The 17961-nt window shown below is 44.9% G+C and overlaps 1 protein-coding gene across 2 annotated transcripts in view; it reads left to right on the top strand.

Moving 5' to 3' along the window:
• Window positions 1–9510, top strand: part of SUSD3 (sushi domain containing 3) — a gene marked incomplete at its 5' end in the record, with an annotated part of 34526 nt that extends 25016 nt beyond the window's left edge. Inside the window, 2 exons of one of the 2 annotated variants that reach the window (XR_014269491.1) lie at window positions 8520–8656; window positions 8856–8906. Coding sequence is in view for 1 of the 2 variants with exons in the window: in XM_082487718.1 (XP_082343844.1) it covers window positions 8856–9069 (214 nt within the window). Of the gene's footprint in view, window positions 1–8519; window positions 8657–8855 lie in introns of those variants that run through there. The other variant, XM_082487718.1, reaches the window with a different exon arrangement.
• Between the last annotated feature and the right edge of the window lie 8451 nt (window positions 9511–17961).

Genomic DNA, 17961 nt, shown 5'->3' with positions numbered 1-17961 from the left:
TATCTGTGATTTGTAGTGGTTACCTGCAGAAAACGATTTTCTGCAGATTATAAACCAACTTCCATGTCACAGTGCAGCTGGAAATTATATTCAAATGGGGCTCTTGCACAAAAGTCTGATGGCTGCTTAATCAATTCCTAGCTTTGGGTGATTTCAGAAAGATGTATAAAGCTAATTAAATGCTGATTATAACCCAAACAGTTTTTGGAAGACTCAGGATGCAATTTTTAATTTTGGGCAACTTCAATCTGCTATGATGTTAATGTTTCGCATAAGTGTAATCTGCTTTTAAAATAATATGGATAAATGTATAAAGGGCTGTAAACAGCAGTTCATGCTCTGCTGGAGCCTCGAGTTCCTTTGGGTTCTTATCTGCACCACTCCACGGAGCAGAAGCTGCTGTATTATGTTTACCAAATTCTGTACACTTTTTCTTAACTGAAAGTAGCAGGGAATATACAGTTCTTCTGGATAAGCAGCTTCTCGGGGGCCAGAAATCAACAAGTTTATTATTTCTTTAGAAAATGGGAACAAGTATAAACTTCAGTGGGGAGCTGCAGAGGGCAGGAGGAGGAAAGCCTGTGAGCTCTTGTTTTCCTTCCTCACGTGGAGAATGGGCGGCACTTCTATTCAGAGATGGAAACGGCATCAAAGCTGTTACAGACGCTGATTAAAACTGTCTCGGAATTGCTGTAGGAACAGATGTGACCTTTTATCAGTTTGTACCTGGTTCTCTTTCTTCACTCAAATAAGATCTGTTTAATCAAGGTTAGTAAGAGGTGCTAATTTCTACTGGTTAGTTCTGTTAAATGGATACACGCACAGGGTGAGATGTAGGAATTCTGCTAACGTATTTCATGCCAGCTCTTGAAGACAACAAATGATCTGTCACCTTTGTGTTTCACTTGCAAGACTTATTTTCTGTGTGTAGTGAATTAGCCTTAGTTTCATCGTCCTCTGCACATCCAGCTTACTGGGAACAGCAGGACAGGTTAGGCAAATCCCTGGGGAGGTGCAAACAAGAAGTTGGCTTATGCTGGGAAGACCATCGTGAAAGGACATGTTCGCTACCTGGGTTATTTCTGTGGTACCTTTCTTTGTTTAACGTGAAGTGGATGTGTTGGCAGCCCATGCTTGAAGGAGATCTCTATCTATGTGGGGTGTTGCTGTAGTGGTGGAGCTGCTATAGCATTGACTGTCCAAGGGAATAAATAAAGGCATGCGGCATGGTTGGACAAAGGTGGCAAAACTGAGGGCAGGCGACCCCAAGAGAAAGCTTCTGTGTATTGCTGCCTGCATGTGAACTGAAGCGTACGTCCATGGGCATAAACAAGCCAGAAGATAATTTAAACAAGGCTCCTCAAGGAAGGTTCAGACTGGACATGAGGATGCATTTCTTTACCAAGAGGGTGGTCAAACCCTGGAAGAGGCTTCCTGGAGAGGTCATTGATGCCCCAAGCCCATCAGTGAAGGAGGCGTTTGGACAGTGTCCTTAATAATATGCTTTCATTTATGGTCAGCCCCAAAGTGGTCAGGCAGTTGGACTAGATGATCATTTAAGGTCCTCTCCAACTGAAATATCCTGTCCCATCCCATCCCATCCTACCCTATCCCATCCCCTCCCATCCCATCCTATCCCGTCCCGTCCTGTCCTATCCTGTCCTTGTGTTAAACGTTGCAGACGTTTGGAGGAATTTGTGCAATGCATCGCTAGACCTCTGAGCAAATCAGAAATCCTGCTGTGTTTTTTCTAATACGGAGCTGTCCTAAGCAGCACAGGAGGCTGATCATTTTCTCCCTGCGTTTCTCAGGGCTGCGGCACGCGTTGCTCTCTGCGGTACAGCCATGGGAAGTGGCTCTGCGACCCACTTAGAAGGGGAAGGCTGAGAGCTGAGCGGTGCCCTTGTCTGAGAAAGCAGTGGGTGGAGGCTTGGCGATTTATGTCGGTTTTACGATAGCATTTCCTTTTCTTAAAGAAAACTGTTCTGCTGCTTCTTCACGTAACCTATGAAGTATCTGGAAGAGTGAGAACTCCTCCATCCTTGAAGAAGACCCTCTTGAGTATATCTTAGCCTATTTTTGGCTAGAAACGGATGTAGGTCAGGCTGCTTTTCAGACTTAATTGAAATAGATTTAGAGATTAACTAGGGATTAACATTTTGATTCACCACTTTAAAGATCAAAAATACTGTAAGAACAAATAAAATAAAAAGCCAGTTCTTTCAGGTATAGCCAATGTAAAATAAAAAGCCAATTATTTCAGACCAGTAAGATATTTGTTATGGTTTACAGAGCAATTTAGGATTAAAAAACTATCATCTGTTAAAGTGGTGCCTTAGTTTGCTGATGAGATAATTTTGGCTGTAACGAGATGACATAATGTGCATGCAGAATGCCGATGTATAGAAGTTATAAATAATGTAGAAGCCCAGATGTTGGACAGTAGAGACCAGTGTGCTGTTCTGGACCTGTCTGCCACAAAATGAGATCTTTTTCCCCTTGTGTTTGAAGCATGGAACAAATGTGATGAATATAGAGTTTTCCAGGGAAACGTTGAATTTTAATGGCAACTGCTCTAATCTTAATGAGCCCCATTCTGGCTTCTTGGCTGCTTGAACAAATTGCTTTAAAATGCTGAGAAATATGTCTACAAATACCTGGGATCATTAACTGCAGAGCGCAGTCACTGTTGATGCCACCTCTTTCATTTGGATGGAAGGAATCATAACGAGGATAAAAATACCTGTTTTTAGCAGAGAGTCTTACATGCAGGCGCTGCAAGCATTTACAGCGTATTTGCTCTTTTATAACATTTGAAGAGCTAACTAATGTTGAGCAGGGAAAGCCAAGTTACAAGGCACGAGGCCACTGGGAGGGACAGGTTTTCCCCAGCGTTGCTTCTCAGCAGTTTAGAGGGTAGAGCAGAGATAGCAGGTCGCTGCGGGATGCAGAGGTTTGAGACAGATTAGCTGAAGAAAAGGGTCTGTCGTCTATGGGAGGGAGATTAGCCGTTGCTCAGGGCCACGTAGTTAGGGGAGAACAATGTGCATGAACCTCCAAACCAGCCCCCCCCCGGGAGGACTGCTCGGCAGAGGCAGGGCTTGTCAACATGGGGATATATTGGGAATAGCTCTCCCAGCCTGACTGCAGCATGTATCAAGACAAGAGCCTACAGTCAGTAAATTATATTTGGCTCTCTTTAATGTTTTAAGATTTAAAGGTCTTCCCAGTTCTGCATGAGAATGAAACCAGGACTGTTGGCATCGTCCATCCCAAGTGAGAGACCTTCCTCAAAGCAGCCGAGAGCACCACACCTGCCTGGGGTTGGAGCAGCACCGCGGGTCTTGCCGGGGAGAGCCCTGAGCACCAGGGACGTTTGGTGTTGCAGAGGAACTAGCGCTTGAAATGCCGTGCTGGGTTTAAGAAGTTTTTTGAGATGGGTGTGTTCCAGAGCAGGATATGCTATTTTTGAGTCAGTTGTTTTCTTACAAAAAATAAGACCTGACCCTGCAGTAATCTCTCTCTGGAATAATTGCTTGGGCAACCACCACCCGAGATGAACAGTCCTCTTCCATACCCAGCAAACACCCACATGGGAGAGCTTGGACTTAGCTGGCTGCCTGAGCAGGCAGGTTGTCCTCTGCCCCGTGACCAGCGTGGGGTAAAATATCAATAAAGAGAAGCTTAATGCCAGCTGTCCTTCCTCTGTGCCAGCTCCTGGTAACGGTGGGCTGAGGCCGCTTTGGCCTTGAGGTCCCCTGCCCGGACCAAGGTGGAGAAACTTGCCTGTAACTCCCAAAATGAAATAGCAGTCTGCTCTTTTCCACGAAGTAGCCCTAGCCATGCCTCTAGAAGAACTCAGAAAAATATGCACAATCTAGCGTAACCCTTGTGAGAGCAAACAGCAGACCCTTTCTGATGTGCAAAGACATTAAACAACCGGGCACTCCACTGGTTGAGCCGTAGCACATTTATACATAAGCGTGCGCAGAAAGGTAGCTGTCTCAGAAGAAATACAGATAGCGAGTAATGAGAAAAAGCTGAGAGAGCTTGTTTCGGTTTGCGTCAACTTCTTAATTACGGTAAGAAATAGCCACATCTAGGGAAGGCTCAGTTTTCTTTGCTTTTTCAGCACAACAGTCCTGTAACCTGTGCTGGAATAGATACTCCCTTGACTGAGGGATGTGCTGTTATTTTGCAAGGGAGAATTGATGGTCCGCAATTGTCCACACTCGGGGAGAACTGACTTTAGCTGTAGACTAACTCCTTTTCATCCTCTGTCAGCTAAAGCGACAAGCAGAAAGAAACTAGTCCAGCTCAAAAATACATCTAAAGAGCAGCAAAGAAATGTGGTGATTTTTTTCTCCCCGGTGTGGAAGCATTTGGAAGAAGTTGTGCATTCCAAATTTGGCCTCTTCTGAGGTGAATTATTTTACGCAGCTCTAGGCCAAGTTATAAAACATTCTCTATGAAGTAGCTGATCTGACTGCGGGAGTGAGTCAAATGGAAAAGCCCGTGTCTCGGTAGGTTTAAAGTCCTCCTTTCAGATATCTACTACAGCTGGAGCGTATTATCAAGAAGAAAAAATCTCTTCTGGAGCAAAAGAGGCTAGTGTATTCTCCTACAGAAGATATTTTTAGTACCTGAGATTTTTATACCGGAGCCCTTTCTGACTACAAGGTGTATTACCAGTGTACCCGGAAAAAAGCAAATAAGGACAATCCAACAACAAAGATGTCCAGGTGAAAAGGTTTTGCAGAAAAATTCCAAAGCTGGCATGCTCTTAGGAGAGGCACCTCAGCGTTTTCAGTCAGTTCAAGAAGTTGTATGCAAGGTTGGTAAAATTAGCTCATAGCTTTGCCCTCCACAGTAAAACAAAATGTGTTTTCTTTTCCTCTTTGATTTAGTAGCTATAATGGCTGAAGTTTTCCACTACCTTATGTAAGGGGTTGCAAGGAAGGTGCGAATTAGAAACTCGTGTTGCTCTCAAAAATACTCATGTCTGCCCAGGCTTGCTGAGGAGCATGGCTGTAAGCCAAAGGACCTTCTAGAAGTATGGACAAGATGGGATGGGACACTTGGCCACATTCCTACCTTGCTTTCTGCCCCCTCGAGGGCACTTTCCCAGCTACTTTTCCCTTCTGAACACTAAGAAGAAGAGATTAAAAAGCTGAAGGATCTGATGCCTTTCTATTAGCAGGATAGTGTGGTGGAGATTTGCGACAGTGAAAGGGGTCAACACTTGAAGAAATACCCAGGTTGAGAGACAGACTGCTCCAAAGCTTGATTAAAAACCCAAGTAGAACAAGAAAATCCCACCAGGACACCTAGAATGACTGTCAGGAGGTGCATCAGTGGGAGAATTAAGGGGGGCAAAACATCTACAACAGTGACTTAATGCAAGACTGTTAGAGGTCCTGGGGAAACCAATTTATCTGGGTACTTTTGAAGGTCAGTAGTCTCACCAGAGAGCTGGACCCTTCCCTCCCTCCGAAAGATCCATGCTTTTTCTTTTATGCTTGGCCTCGCTGTCTGAAATTGCTCTCATTTGTCTGAAAGTCCGGGCATGTGGACCTCAGCCCTGCTCAGGCACGTGGACCTCCATCCACCCGAGGCAGCGGTAGGTGTGTGGGATCGTTAGCACAGCGTCCTTGAGTGTCCGTGTGGGTGCGAATGTGCCCCCCCCCGCATGCTGCTACAAGGCTTAAATTGCAGAGAGCCACCAGTGGGCTGCGCCCAAGGCTGCAGGAAGAGACGCAGGTCCGATCATCACCGTGGTGTTGAATACTGCGCTACCTAAAGTGAAATGGCTGCAAAGAGCAAATGACCTGTTTGGCACAATTGTAAGTAATTAATGCAGTTTCCTACACACGCAATGTTTGATTGTGTGGCACTTAGGGCCGGGGGGGGGGTGAGGAGACCCAGCACCAGAGAGGGGCAGGTTTCCTTTTCAAGCTTTTACATCGATTGTCCCACCCTGCGAATTATCCCACCTTGAGCTCTGTTCATGGAGGGGCTTATTTTTTTTCCCCTCTCGTTTGTTGTTACTCTGCTCTGTGTTCCCCACCACCACCTTTCAGAGACTAAAATCTTCCAGTACCATTGTATTTCAAAGAAAGATCAGGCAGGGGAAGTGAGCGGTGGTTTCATCTTCGGGCCCTGTGATGAAGGGTAGGATAGCTGGCTGCTAAATTACACGGATTCCTGAATTTTGATCTTAATTGTCATCACAACAAGCGTGGAGGGTGTGTCCCCAGCAACATGTGCTTTCAATAAAGCTGCTCTTATTGTTTTCGTAATGCTTCAATGATTACCCCAGGGTCTTGTACAAAGTCACCAGACATACAGCAACAAAAAAATCCCCTCCCGTCCTCCAGTATAAAAATCTCTTTTCAGAGTCAGTGCCAGCACCAGGCAGCATTGTGGCGGCCCCACTGCTCTGAGTTCTCACACCCCTCAGATGTCCCATTAACAGCACTTTTCCCTCCAGCTAGGAATAGCTCTCAAGTCACACAAAGCAAAATTCTTGTGAATCCTCTAAAACCTCTTGACAAATGCTATGGTGGCTGTTCTTCTCCCCACATCATAGAATCATAGAACGGTTTAGGTTGGAAAGGACCTTGAAGATCAGCGAGTTCCAACCCCCCTGCTATAGACAGGGACACCTCCCACTAGACCAGGTTGCCCAAGGCCACAGGCATGGATGGGAGCTCTGACTTTATCTGTCACATAAAGCCTGTCCTTGCCCAACGTATCATGCATCTAGCTAGGCTGTTCAGCACCTAGCATCCTTGGGTGGGTTTGCGTTTCCAGATAAGCATACACAGGGAGGTCTTCTGATCCTCTTACCGTGATGTTTTGAAGTAACCCAGCTGGAAACTGGAGTTACGGAAAGTTGAAGTGCTTGAAAAAAAAGTCACACTTATTCAGGATAAAGTACAGAGCTCCCGAGGATGAAAGTGCCAAGTGGAGGCCACCTCAGACTGATAGCTGTGTGTGCAGAGGAGGGCCCACCACACATCTCTGTCCCTTCTCGGTGTCACAACCCTCTTAATAGTTCTTCTCAGCCTCCACTTAGGTGGAACTGCACTGATTCACTGTCCCTCTGACATCCATGGCGTTCGATGTACAGCAGTGAATGGAGGGTGCCTACTGTCGCCTCCTCCTGGACTTATTTCAGTCGATGGAAGCTCACTAGTTCCCAAAATGGGAGGGAGAGGTTGCTTAGCCAGGAGTATTGTTGTCCTCCAAGTACAGTTTTAGCCAGTTTGGCTTTCTGAGATGGTGGAAGACGGTGGGTGATTGCAGAGTTTCACAATGCAGAGTTTTTTAGGAGAAAACGTCAGAATTCTTCCCAGGTAAACTATTGCACAATAACCAGAATACCTAGATATGAACTATAATCCTGTTTGTAGAGGCTGTGGCTACCCCATGCAAAACTTCATCCCAGTTCTTGTCCCTGGACACGCCCTTTTGACGTGATTTTTATTTTGTAACTATTGACTACCACCTCAAGAAGATGGAACCAAGTTCCTTGTACCATAAAAAAAAAAAATAAAAAAAATAAGCACAGTAGCAAGTATTTCGGAAGATTTTTCTTTCAGCAGTAAGATCTGCAGCTTTGCTCCTTGCAGCTTCTGTTCCCCGATGGCGAGCCACAGGGTACTCAGATAGGTCTTCTGGTGTCCAACATGAAGATACTTCAGGGTTTGTTGATGCACGAGATTAAAAACCCCAGTGAAAACAGTTCAGGTCAGTACAAAATGGGTGAAGTTACCAGGCTGTTTTTTGAGAAATAGTTGAGTTTGGTGTTGTCCAAATTACAGGTGGGTAAATCCTGCTTATCTGAGCACCTCCTTGATGAGTATATTCTGAATGCGCTGATAGAGTGCCTTCTCGCACCAGAAGCAGAGGCGGTGTAAGATGCCTTTACACTCTCTGACTGTAGCTCATGCCCCAAATAGTTTTGTAATACAGCTTTCCAGTGAAGAGCAAGATTTATTCTCCTTTACAGGGAAGATGTATGTGCAGTATACCTACTCTGTACCAGAACAGCAAGACCTCGCTTTTTTGGCTTTATTTTCTGTTATTCCCCTGCGGTTCCTATATGTATGCACGTTTCGTGTACGAGCATTTCTGCTGGCTTTCTGCGACTGTTCATTGCAGAACGCGGCTTGTTTCCTGACCATCTTTTCAGGTACTAAAGGGTAAGACCACCACGCTGTCCGGGATATGGGCAAGCGGACTGCTGCCTTCAGTGGCCAGCACAGACGGCACCAGAGGAACCAGGAGAGCTAGCTCACCTGCAGTGAATCTGGGGCAAGCGACCTCACCGCCTGCCCTGCGTGCGAGCGGCTGCCGGAGAATAACGGATGTGGCAGAAGCCACAATGCAACTGGGCTGCACAGGCATCGCTGGCAGTTCTGCAAATAACACCTCAGATCCCACTGAGCGCAACAGGCTCTGTGCTCCTGACAGCGCTCCGCTGACCAAGCAAGGGCTTCCCTTCTGCACCACTCTCAGCATTCAAGCGTTCTTAGTAAGATCCTTCAGAGAGCGGAGCATTAAATTGAAGCTGGGGACTCTTTTGATGGAAAACAAACAAATAACATCTGCCCCAACCCCAGATAAAACCAACCTCACAATTCTTTTCAAGGTCTGCATCAGCTTTTACAGAGACGCAATTATTTTGCCCCACCGCTGCCAACCGGTTTTAGTGCTGGGACAAGCAAGTCCATATGTTACAGCACAAGTTGTTTGCAAAATGCCTGATGTGCAAATAAAATGGACTGGAAATTTCTGTATCCTCACCAGAGCCAATGAAACAGAAATAACTCTTTCCTTCATGCTTACAGGTTTCGAGAGGAGTGGACTGTGGACATTGTACCTCCTGGGTGTCGCAAAGACAACGATCGTCTGCCTAAGTTAACCAAAAGCAGTAATGCACCTGTGAAACAAGCTGCACCAAGACACAGCACTGCGGTACAGACAGTGAACGCAATACATGTCGTTGAAGTCTACGGACATGAGGATAGTTATAAGCAACCGAGCTGTCGGATACCCGGATAGCTGGTGGTTGACATACAATTGCTCCTCTGGACCAAAATTAAATTTGAATAGAAATATGTGCCTTAAAGACAACATAGAAAGTTAGTTATTCATATGAATTCAAAAGTTTTCTATATTCCAAGGTGGTTATTTAACAGAGATGCTTCAAGGTCTCGTACAAATACAAAAATGAATGTTGAGGCTGGCAGTGCGTAGCCGTTCTCTACGGTGTGCTGTGTATTTTAACCATGGCAAAAGCATAGTATCATTCTTCTGTACGTCTAGAGAGAAGTGGTAGCCACTTTGTATATTTGCCTCATACAAAGTCACTGATGATAATCACACATTCGTAAGATCGCAACCTTCTTTTAACCAGTGTTTTTTGTAAGCATTTCAGAATGAAAAATTCCCCATATTTTTACACAGTAGTATGATAGAACTACAATAAAATTTTCTTTTTAATTAAAAGCCCCTGTTGTTTTGTATCAGGAAGGCCTTTTCGTTTCGTTCACCTGCTCCACATTGAGAGCTCACGTGAGGCTGGGTGCAGTGGAAGCACGGCTCCAGACCTGTCGGCGAGGGGAGAGCGTACGGAGGGGTGTACAGCCTTACCGCGGCACACTTTGCCCCACCGGGGACTATACCCATAGCCGGTGCAGGTGTCGCAGCCTGTGCACTGATGGCGGGAGCTGTCTTCAGCTGTCTAATGAGTATTGACACATTCCTGTCATGACAGAAATACGATCTTACAGCAATCCCCAGTAATTGTTTTATTATATGTCCCGTTTGTTATGAATTAGGTATCCTCTTAATACCTTCAGGCGTGAAGTTTCAGTTTTGAAATTCAAGGTATTGTAGCTTCCTGGCAGGCCTAGAAATGCCCTGTTCTATCCTGGCCATAGCAGGCAGAGATCAAAACCACGTGCTTGAACTTCAGCTATGTGGAAGCTGCAGCAAAGGAGCTTTGGTTTTGTTCCTAATAAGCTCAGTTCTACTATATGTTACAACAGGCTGCACCCCGGCGATGCGCTTCTTCGTATGTGCTGTGAAAAGGAGAATGGATATACTTCTCAACACTTGTTCCAGTTAAGTAATCCATTCATTAAATTAATATTAGCCAATGTTTATCAGGACATATTTGTGCTGTGAACCATTTTTTCTGCAGTTTTTCGGTACCCTGCCAGACCTGGTCAGTGTCTGTACCCAGATGCGCTCTTGCATCCCATGTGCAGCATTAGCTTCTGGCTGCCCATGGGACTGGCAACGACTCCATTGCCTGTCCCATCAGCTTTGGGCACCGCCAGCCCGGCAGCAGCCATGCCAGGTAGCTTGCAGAGTTGCAGGCAATGTTTGGGAGGATCCAAAGAGGTCGGAAGGTTAAGTTTCAGCACGAGCAGTCCCTAAGAGGGGCCAGCTGGAGGCCCTAGCAGGGTGCCCTCAAGTGGAAAATGAGACGTGAGGATGCGAAATCTCGGCACAAAGCTCCACACTCCAACTGTCACAGTGGCAGCTCTTCCTCCCTGCTGGCGTGGGGCTTTCTGGAGGGACAGCTGGGAATGGCTGGGCTCCATCCGCCAGAGGAAAGCTCTCCTGGGTCCTGTTCGAGAGCAAAGGCTTGAATAGCATCAACGGTGAAAGTCCGCAGGTGGATGAAAATAAAAGCAAAATGTGTGAAAGGATCATAGAGAGGAACAAAGGCTGGGAAAACCAGCCAAACATCTGAGATGCTCCTGTACAAATGGCTGGTACATTAGAATTAAATGCAAAAAGGTGTTAAAGACTTTCCACATAATAAAAGGTACAACTTAATAAGAATTGTAAATGCTTGTGGGACAAATGATAGGACTAGGATCTTGGCACGATAAATGATAGCTTGTTCCAGGTACGGCACACGATAAGAAAGGTCTATACATTCTCTGAAGTTCAGCATGAGGTGAAATGCTTGTTAATTAGTATCTGTGGTTGGAGAACAAAGGGTGAAGGAGCGTGGAGTGTGGGCTGGAGGGCGTTCAGCACTGACTGCAGTTACAAGGAGGAGCTGGCAGAAGTTTACTTGGGGAAATAACAGAACCATCTTTAATATTGGGTGACTTTATTTGTGTAATTCTCTGCTGGAAAAGTGTACAACCATCAGGAGTTCGAACGTATGTCTTGGTGACTGCTTTATTTCTGCAGGTGGTGGGAAGTGGGGTGGCAGTTGCTGCTGACTATAGCAGAGAAAAACTTGTTAAAAATCAAAAGAGACATTTGGGTGAATGTGAAAATAAGTGACATCACATTTTTAAGAAAAGGAAGAGCAGCAGTGTAAGGAAAATGGACTTCAAAAAGGCAAATTTTGACATACTGAAAGAACAAGTACAAAGGGTCTATGCAGAAACAATCTGATAGATGGAGCACAGGAGAGCTAGCAGTCACTAGCAGAGGCTGTTTAAAGGCATGTCAGACAAAACGATGCAGAGGACAGCAAAAATCTGAAACAGCTGCCTCGAGAACTCTGAGAGCATGAAAGTCAGAGTGGGAAAACCTCGAAAAATGGGAATGTGGCAGATGACTGAGAGGCAGCACAAAAAGAGGTGAGTGGAGCTGTTCAGAAAGGTAAGAGGGAATGTAAGTTACAGCAAGCAAGGAAAATGAAAGAAGAGAAAAAAATACAGTGGAAGAAACAGAGAGTAAAACTACAGGTAAGGTATTCCTTGGGAAAAGCAAACCAAGAGATGGACCCAGAGATGACAACCACTGAATGTCTACTTTGGAGCAGGCAACACTAAAAAGTTTACTGGTTAATGCAATGAATTTTAGCACAGCACTAGGACTGCAGCCTAGAATAAAGCAAGAAAAAGATCACAAATATTAAGGTAAATTTGATTCCTTGATGAAATTAACCCTAAAGCATTAAGGAATTATCTAAGCAATACTTGAACCATCATTGATATAGCTTCAGGAAACTGTGAAGGGACAAGGGAGGTCTTAGGAGATGGGAAAGGGCAAATCTAACTTTAATAAGGGGAGAGCAGAGAACCTCCAGAAGTACCACAATGAAGGCGTTTCTCTGATACCCAGAAAGAGGGTAGGAGAAATGATTAAACAATCAATTTGCAAAGGCGGCACATCTAAACCTAGGTTTGAACAGAGCTGTAGGCACGGGAGGGAACTGAGGAGAAGGACTTAAGGGTGCCGGGGGATGAGAAGCTCAACATGAGCTGGCACTGTGCGTTCACAGCCCAGAAGGCCAACTGTATCCTGGGCTGCATCAAAATCAGCATGGCCAGCAGGGAGAGGGAGGGGATTCTGCCCCTCTGCTCTGCTCTCATGAGACCACACCTGGAGTATTGCGTCCAGCTCGGGAGCCCTCAGCATAAGAAGGACATGGACCTGTTGGAGCGGGTCCAGAGGAGGCCACAAAGATGATCAGAGGGTTAAAGCACCTCTGCTATGAGGACAGGCTGAGAGAGTTGGGGTTATTCAGCCTGGAGAAGAGAAAGCCCCAGGGAGACTTTATAGCAGTTTTCCAGTATCTGAAGGGCACCTACAAGAAAGCTGGAGAGGGACTTTTTACAAGGGCATGCAGTGATAGCACAAGGGGGAATGGCTTCAAACTGGAAGAGGGGAGATTTAGATTAGATATCAGGAAGACATTTTTCCTTCTGAGGGTAGTGAGCCCCTGGCGCAGGTTGCCCAGAGAAGCTGTGGCTGCCCCATCCCTGGAGGCCAGGTTGGACGGGGCTTGGAGCAACCTGGGCTGGTGGGAGGTGTCCCTGCCCAGGGCAGGGGGGTTGGAACTGGATGATCTTTAGGGTCCCTTCCAACCTAAACCATCCTGTGATTCTATGATAATATTATGCCTGACTTTTCAAAAGCAAATAAGGTATATGTGGCCCAGTTATGCTTGGTTCTGCCTCTCTGAAGCTTTTTTGAATTTCCTTCCTCTTCCACATCTCTGCGATTATGGTAGTTGGATTTGATGATTTAGCTCCCCAGAGTTTCAATTTTACCATCCTGGCCTGCATCAGGAATAGTGTGGTGAGCCGGACTAGGGAAGTAATCATCCCCCTGTACTCGGCACTGGTGAGGCCTCACCTCGAGTACTGTGTTCAGTTTTGGGCCCCTCACTACAAGGACATTGAGGTGTTGGAGCGTGTCCAGAGAAGGGCTACAAAGCTGGTGAAGGGTCTGGAGGACAAACCTTATGAGGAACGACTGAGGGATCTGGGGTTGTTTAGCCTGGAGAAGAGGAGGCTGAGGGGAGACCTTATCACCCTCTACAACTACCTGAAAGGAGGTTTTAGAGAGATGGGAGCTCACCTCTTCTCCTTGGCGACAAGTGATAGGACAAGAGGAAATGGGTTCAAGTTATGTCAGGGCAGGTTTAGATTAGATGTTAGGAAGCATTTTTTCACTGAAAGGGTTATTAAACATTGGAATAAGCTGCCCAGAGAGGTGGTGGATTCACCATCCCTGGAGGTGTTTAAGAAAAGGGTAGATGAGCTGCTTAGGGACATGGTTTAGGAGTGGTGGTGTTTTTATCAGGGTAGGTTAATGGTTGGACTTGATGATCTTAAAGGTCCCTTCCAACCTCACTGATTCTATGATTCTATGATTCTAAGTGACTTTAAAATGCATTACTATGATTGCAAGTCACCCAGTGATGTAGCTGCATTCGTTGGGATGTCTGGGTCACCACACTGCGTGAGAGGGGAGCCCAGTTACCAAAGCTGAGTAATGTTTGATGGGGGAAAGTAAAACCTTGTGATGATAAGCACATTGATGGCCATGGGAAGCTCAAGCGAAGGTAGGAAAATTTACTGTCTCTGTGCCAGAGCATTGGATTACTATCATTTATTTAGGTGCCTAACACAAGAGGCAGCAGTTGCAACAAGATAAGGAAACAACGCCCATACTGTTTTTGTAAGATTTGTGGCCCTTTTCCCCCTGGGACTGTGCTTAGTTTATGACAGCTGCACCCCCTGGAGTTCACTTTATTGCTCATGTAAACATTATTTATTGTCAGAGGGAAAATAAGTGCTGTGCAGGAAGGAGATGAAAGCAGCTGAGAATCTAAAATAGACATGTAAAAACTCGTATTTATTAAGTTAACCCTCCAATGTTTGCCAGCCAGCGATTTCAAATGGATTCTGGCTCATATTTCTGCTACAGAAGACTTGCATTTCCTCGCGTGTTTTATGGAACTGATGGCTTGCACTTAAAAAACAAGTTAAAATGCTAGAAACTACATAAACAAGCACAAGACAGCCCCCTCCCTGCATGGATGCTTATAATTTAATTGATGTACGTTACAGTATGACAGGATAATTCTTCACAGATTAAAGAAACAGCAACAGTGTTTATCAGAGCAATTGCTTATTTGCATTCCCTCACCCTGTTCTTTAAAACTGTTTTCCTAGAGCAGGCAACTCTGCTGAGGCTGTTGCACCGGGTTGTTGGGAAGCTTTGACTGCTTGCAGAAAACCAGAAGCCAGTTTTTAAGATCTTATGCTAAATGCTAAACAGGGAATGGTTTTTAAGCCAGCTGACACACTGTTTGCTATAGGTCAGGTCTCTGATCCCTACTTCCTTTTAAATGAAAAAACATTCTTTGAAAACAAAGGAAAGAATGTATTTGCCATGCTGGAAACCTGGAGTGCCTGAGCCTGGGAAGTGCCAAGCGGGAACCCGCTGAACCCCATATCTGCACCAGTAAGTCCTTATGGAAATCTCTCCTGGGGGCAACAGCCACTCGTGTTTGTGTGGTATCAGAGAGTATATTGTTGCCAGATCCTGTGATTTTTGTCACAAGTCTCGTGATATTTCTTACTTTCTTAAGCCACAAATGGTAGAGTTGGATGAGTATGTGAAAATCACAGCTTCTATTTAAAATTGTCTCGCACTTGTATTTGAAGGGAGAAGTTTCAGTCCCGAAGTGTCAAACAACAGTAAGAACACACAAGTCTCCTAAGTGTCTTTGATGGTAATGACATGATTTGGGGGAGGCCTGACTTATTATTCAGGAATACCTGATGCTGTCAAATGTGTATATGACCCTGAAGTATCTTCTATGGTTGAAAGAAAGGGAAAGACTACATTTTAATTTGGGCGGAGCAATGGAGCTTGGGATGGACAACAGAGTATCTACCGTAGAGTTAACATTGCTTTCATTGAGCTGTCCACATGGATTTTTGGCCATGCCGGCTTTCTCCTGGACACCTGCCCTTGGTTATTATCCTGGAAGTCTCTAAAGATGCTGTTTTCCTCAGCATGCTCTGCTGCTGTCAGTCTAACTTTCGGTTACGGGCTAGTATTATTCAAAGCTTCCGTGAAAAGTTCAGGACCCAAAAAAGAGGCAGGACTGTGGAACTGATGGCCGTGACAACCTGGAGGAGGTGGTCGATACCACCAGTCTGAAATGGCACAGCAGGAGCCCTCGGGCCATGCCAGACATCAGCTGTAAGAACAGGATATAAATGACAGATGGTTTGGGGCGGAGAGGAGGCAAAGATCTCTAACAATTTTGCTCCCAAAACATCCCAGTCATCAGTGATGTCTTGGAAGCAGAGTAACTAAATGAATCTGCTGTAACTTACTGTCAGATGTAAATGGCTTTTGCAGCTATTTAATTTTTTTTTTTTACCAGTGTCACACAGCACAACTTTTTAATAACTTTAATTAAATGGGAGATGTAATTGAATCTTCTGCTTGGAAAGACCGAGAAGAAAATCTGGCGACATGCCAGCTGGTAGCTTTTGAGATGACTTACAGTTGCATCTTTTCATAATGTTGATAGCTCAGCAAGAAGCTGTTAAACTGTGATACATATTTTATTTTGTTTAGGTGTTTCTTAAGTGTTCTGTGGAAGTTTCAGGGAAGAGCCACATAAATGCCACCTGATGACATCTGATATGGTATTTACAAGTTATCTGCAGAAATTAAAATTAAATATTTAAATACTGTAGTGCAGTAGTTCTTGTGCCCAGAAAAAACACCTGAGGAAAGAGTAGAAAGAACATCACAAAAAGTCCTGGACAAAAGTCCAGAAAAGCTAGTGATATATGTTTAAATATTCTTGGGATTTTTTTCACCTCATCTCGGGCTCATTTCTGCACAAGAAACAGCTTGACAAGTCAGACCACAGGCAAAAGCTGGATAACAGCCTCCAACGGGGGTAAAGCGAGATTCCTCTACGACATTTTAATAAACTGGCTGTGGGGTGGAGCAGTACCTTTCAGATTTAGGGTGGTATTTTGAGTTACACCTCACAACACATGACTACGTAAAATCTGATCAAATCCCAGACCCCTAAAAGTGATACAAGGAACCGCATTTTTTGTTTCTTCCTTCAGTCACACAAGGAGGTGATCTTTTCTACTTATTTTTTAAGGATGATTATGAAGAGAGAGACAATTGACAGAGCCAGTATATATATATCTTGTATAATTATTCCGGGACCAATAGCCAATTCTACTGTCACTAAGCCCAGAACGTACCAGCTGGTGGGAACACTGTATAGTCCCCAGCACCCTGCACATCGAGAGATTTCAAAACCATTCTCCATTCCTGGTAGCTAATGCGAATGGAAACCCAAAACTCCTCTGGCACAGCAGCAACCGAGGCAGTGAAAGTTCATCTGGTGTAAAGCAGAGCAGAAGCAGCTTGTTCCCTGGACCCCTGATGCTATACTTAAGCATGTGTGTGTTCAGACTGCTCATGTGTTTCAAGGTCAAGGTTATACGGCAATGCTCACAGTAGTGTTTCCCACAGGAGGCGTGTTGCACCTAGGAACTGGAGTCTGCAGTAGCTTCTAACCCATGCTGGCCTTTAATTCATAAGGCCTGTGGGCTGCACGTTGGCTGCACACCATCCTTTCTGTCCTTCCTGGGCTGGGGTGGTCAGGTGAGGCACTGAGCTGGCAGGGTGATGACTGCCATGTGAGGACACTGTAGACAACGTGACTTTGTTCTCTCCCTGGAGCTCTGCTGAACGTCAGTTTGCCAAATCTGTCAGCTGTTTATTTATATACGTATTTTAAGGGGAGGATGCTCAAATGGCTTTATTTGCTTTCTGCCTTCAAAGAATTTCAATGTTTGGGATTTTTTTAGGAAAAAAAGAATAGTTGAGTATTTTTTCTCATAAATTGATTTGTACTTTACAAGGGATCAGATATTGAGCTACGTGTGGTCTTGAACACGTATGTGAAGCTGGCTGTTCATTATCCCATGTACAACCTAACAGCCAACACAGTAACTTCTGTAATATTTATCAAAATTACTTATGATCATGAACAATGGCTTGTTCTATATGCTGGGTTTTCCATTGTGCCAGGAACAAGAGGTGCTCAATTTTTCCATTATCTGCATCATCTTCTTGTTTTACTTACACCGTCAAAATTTCCGAGGATAGGGTGTCATACAGCAGAATCGGGGTGCGTCTAATTCACTCATGTAATGAATACAGGAAGTTAAAATTGACCAGGGATTTCCAGACCTGTGGATGCTCTAGGCTATGATTTCACCCAGGTCCGTTCTGTTCACATCTAATATTTTGGTTTAGCTGGTCAGGAATAAAGAGCTGTGAATTTGTGGCACAGCTTCTGCCTTTGCGTTTGGAGCCCAAGAATTGTTTTTCTTTATTTCCTTCTAACCAAAGAAGAAATAAAAAGTTATTATACCAATAATAAGCTTCTGACTATATAAATAAGACTGGAAAATCACCCATTCTATATGCAAAGCAATCCTAGAAATTATTAGCACAAAAAAAATATAAAAATCCCATAACGTTGAGTAAACAAACATCTTGTTTTTCGCAGCTGATTACTCCTCCCTTAAAATCCACAGCAAACTGCTGCTGGTTCCCGGGAGCCAAGGAGCAGCCCCAGATTTGCACTGCCGGTGTCTGTGATCCGTCCGGGCAGTGGTGTCCCGC

The sequence above is a fragment of the Vanellus vanellus genome, assembly GCF_965231255.1.
Source record: "Vanellus vanellus genome assembly, chromosome: 9".
Lineage (NCBI taxonomy): Eukaryota > Metazoa > Chordata > Aves > Charadriiformes > Charadriidae > Vanellus > Vanellus vanellus.
This window is presented reverse-complemented; position numbering and strand designations above follow the sequence as displayed.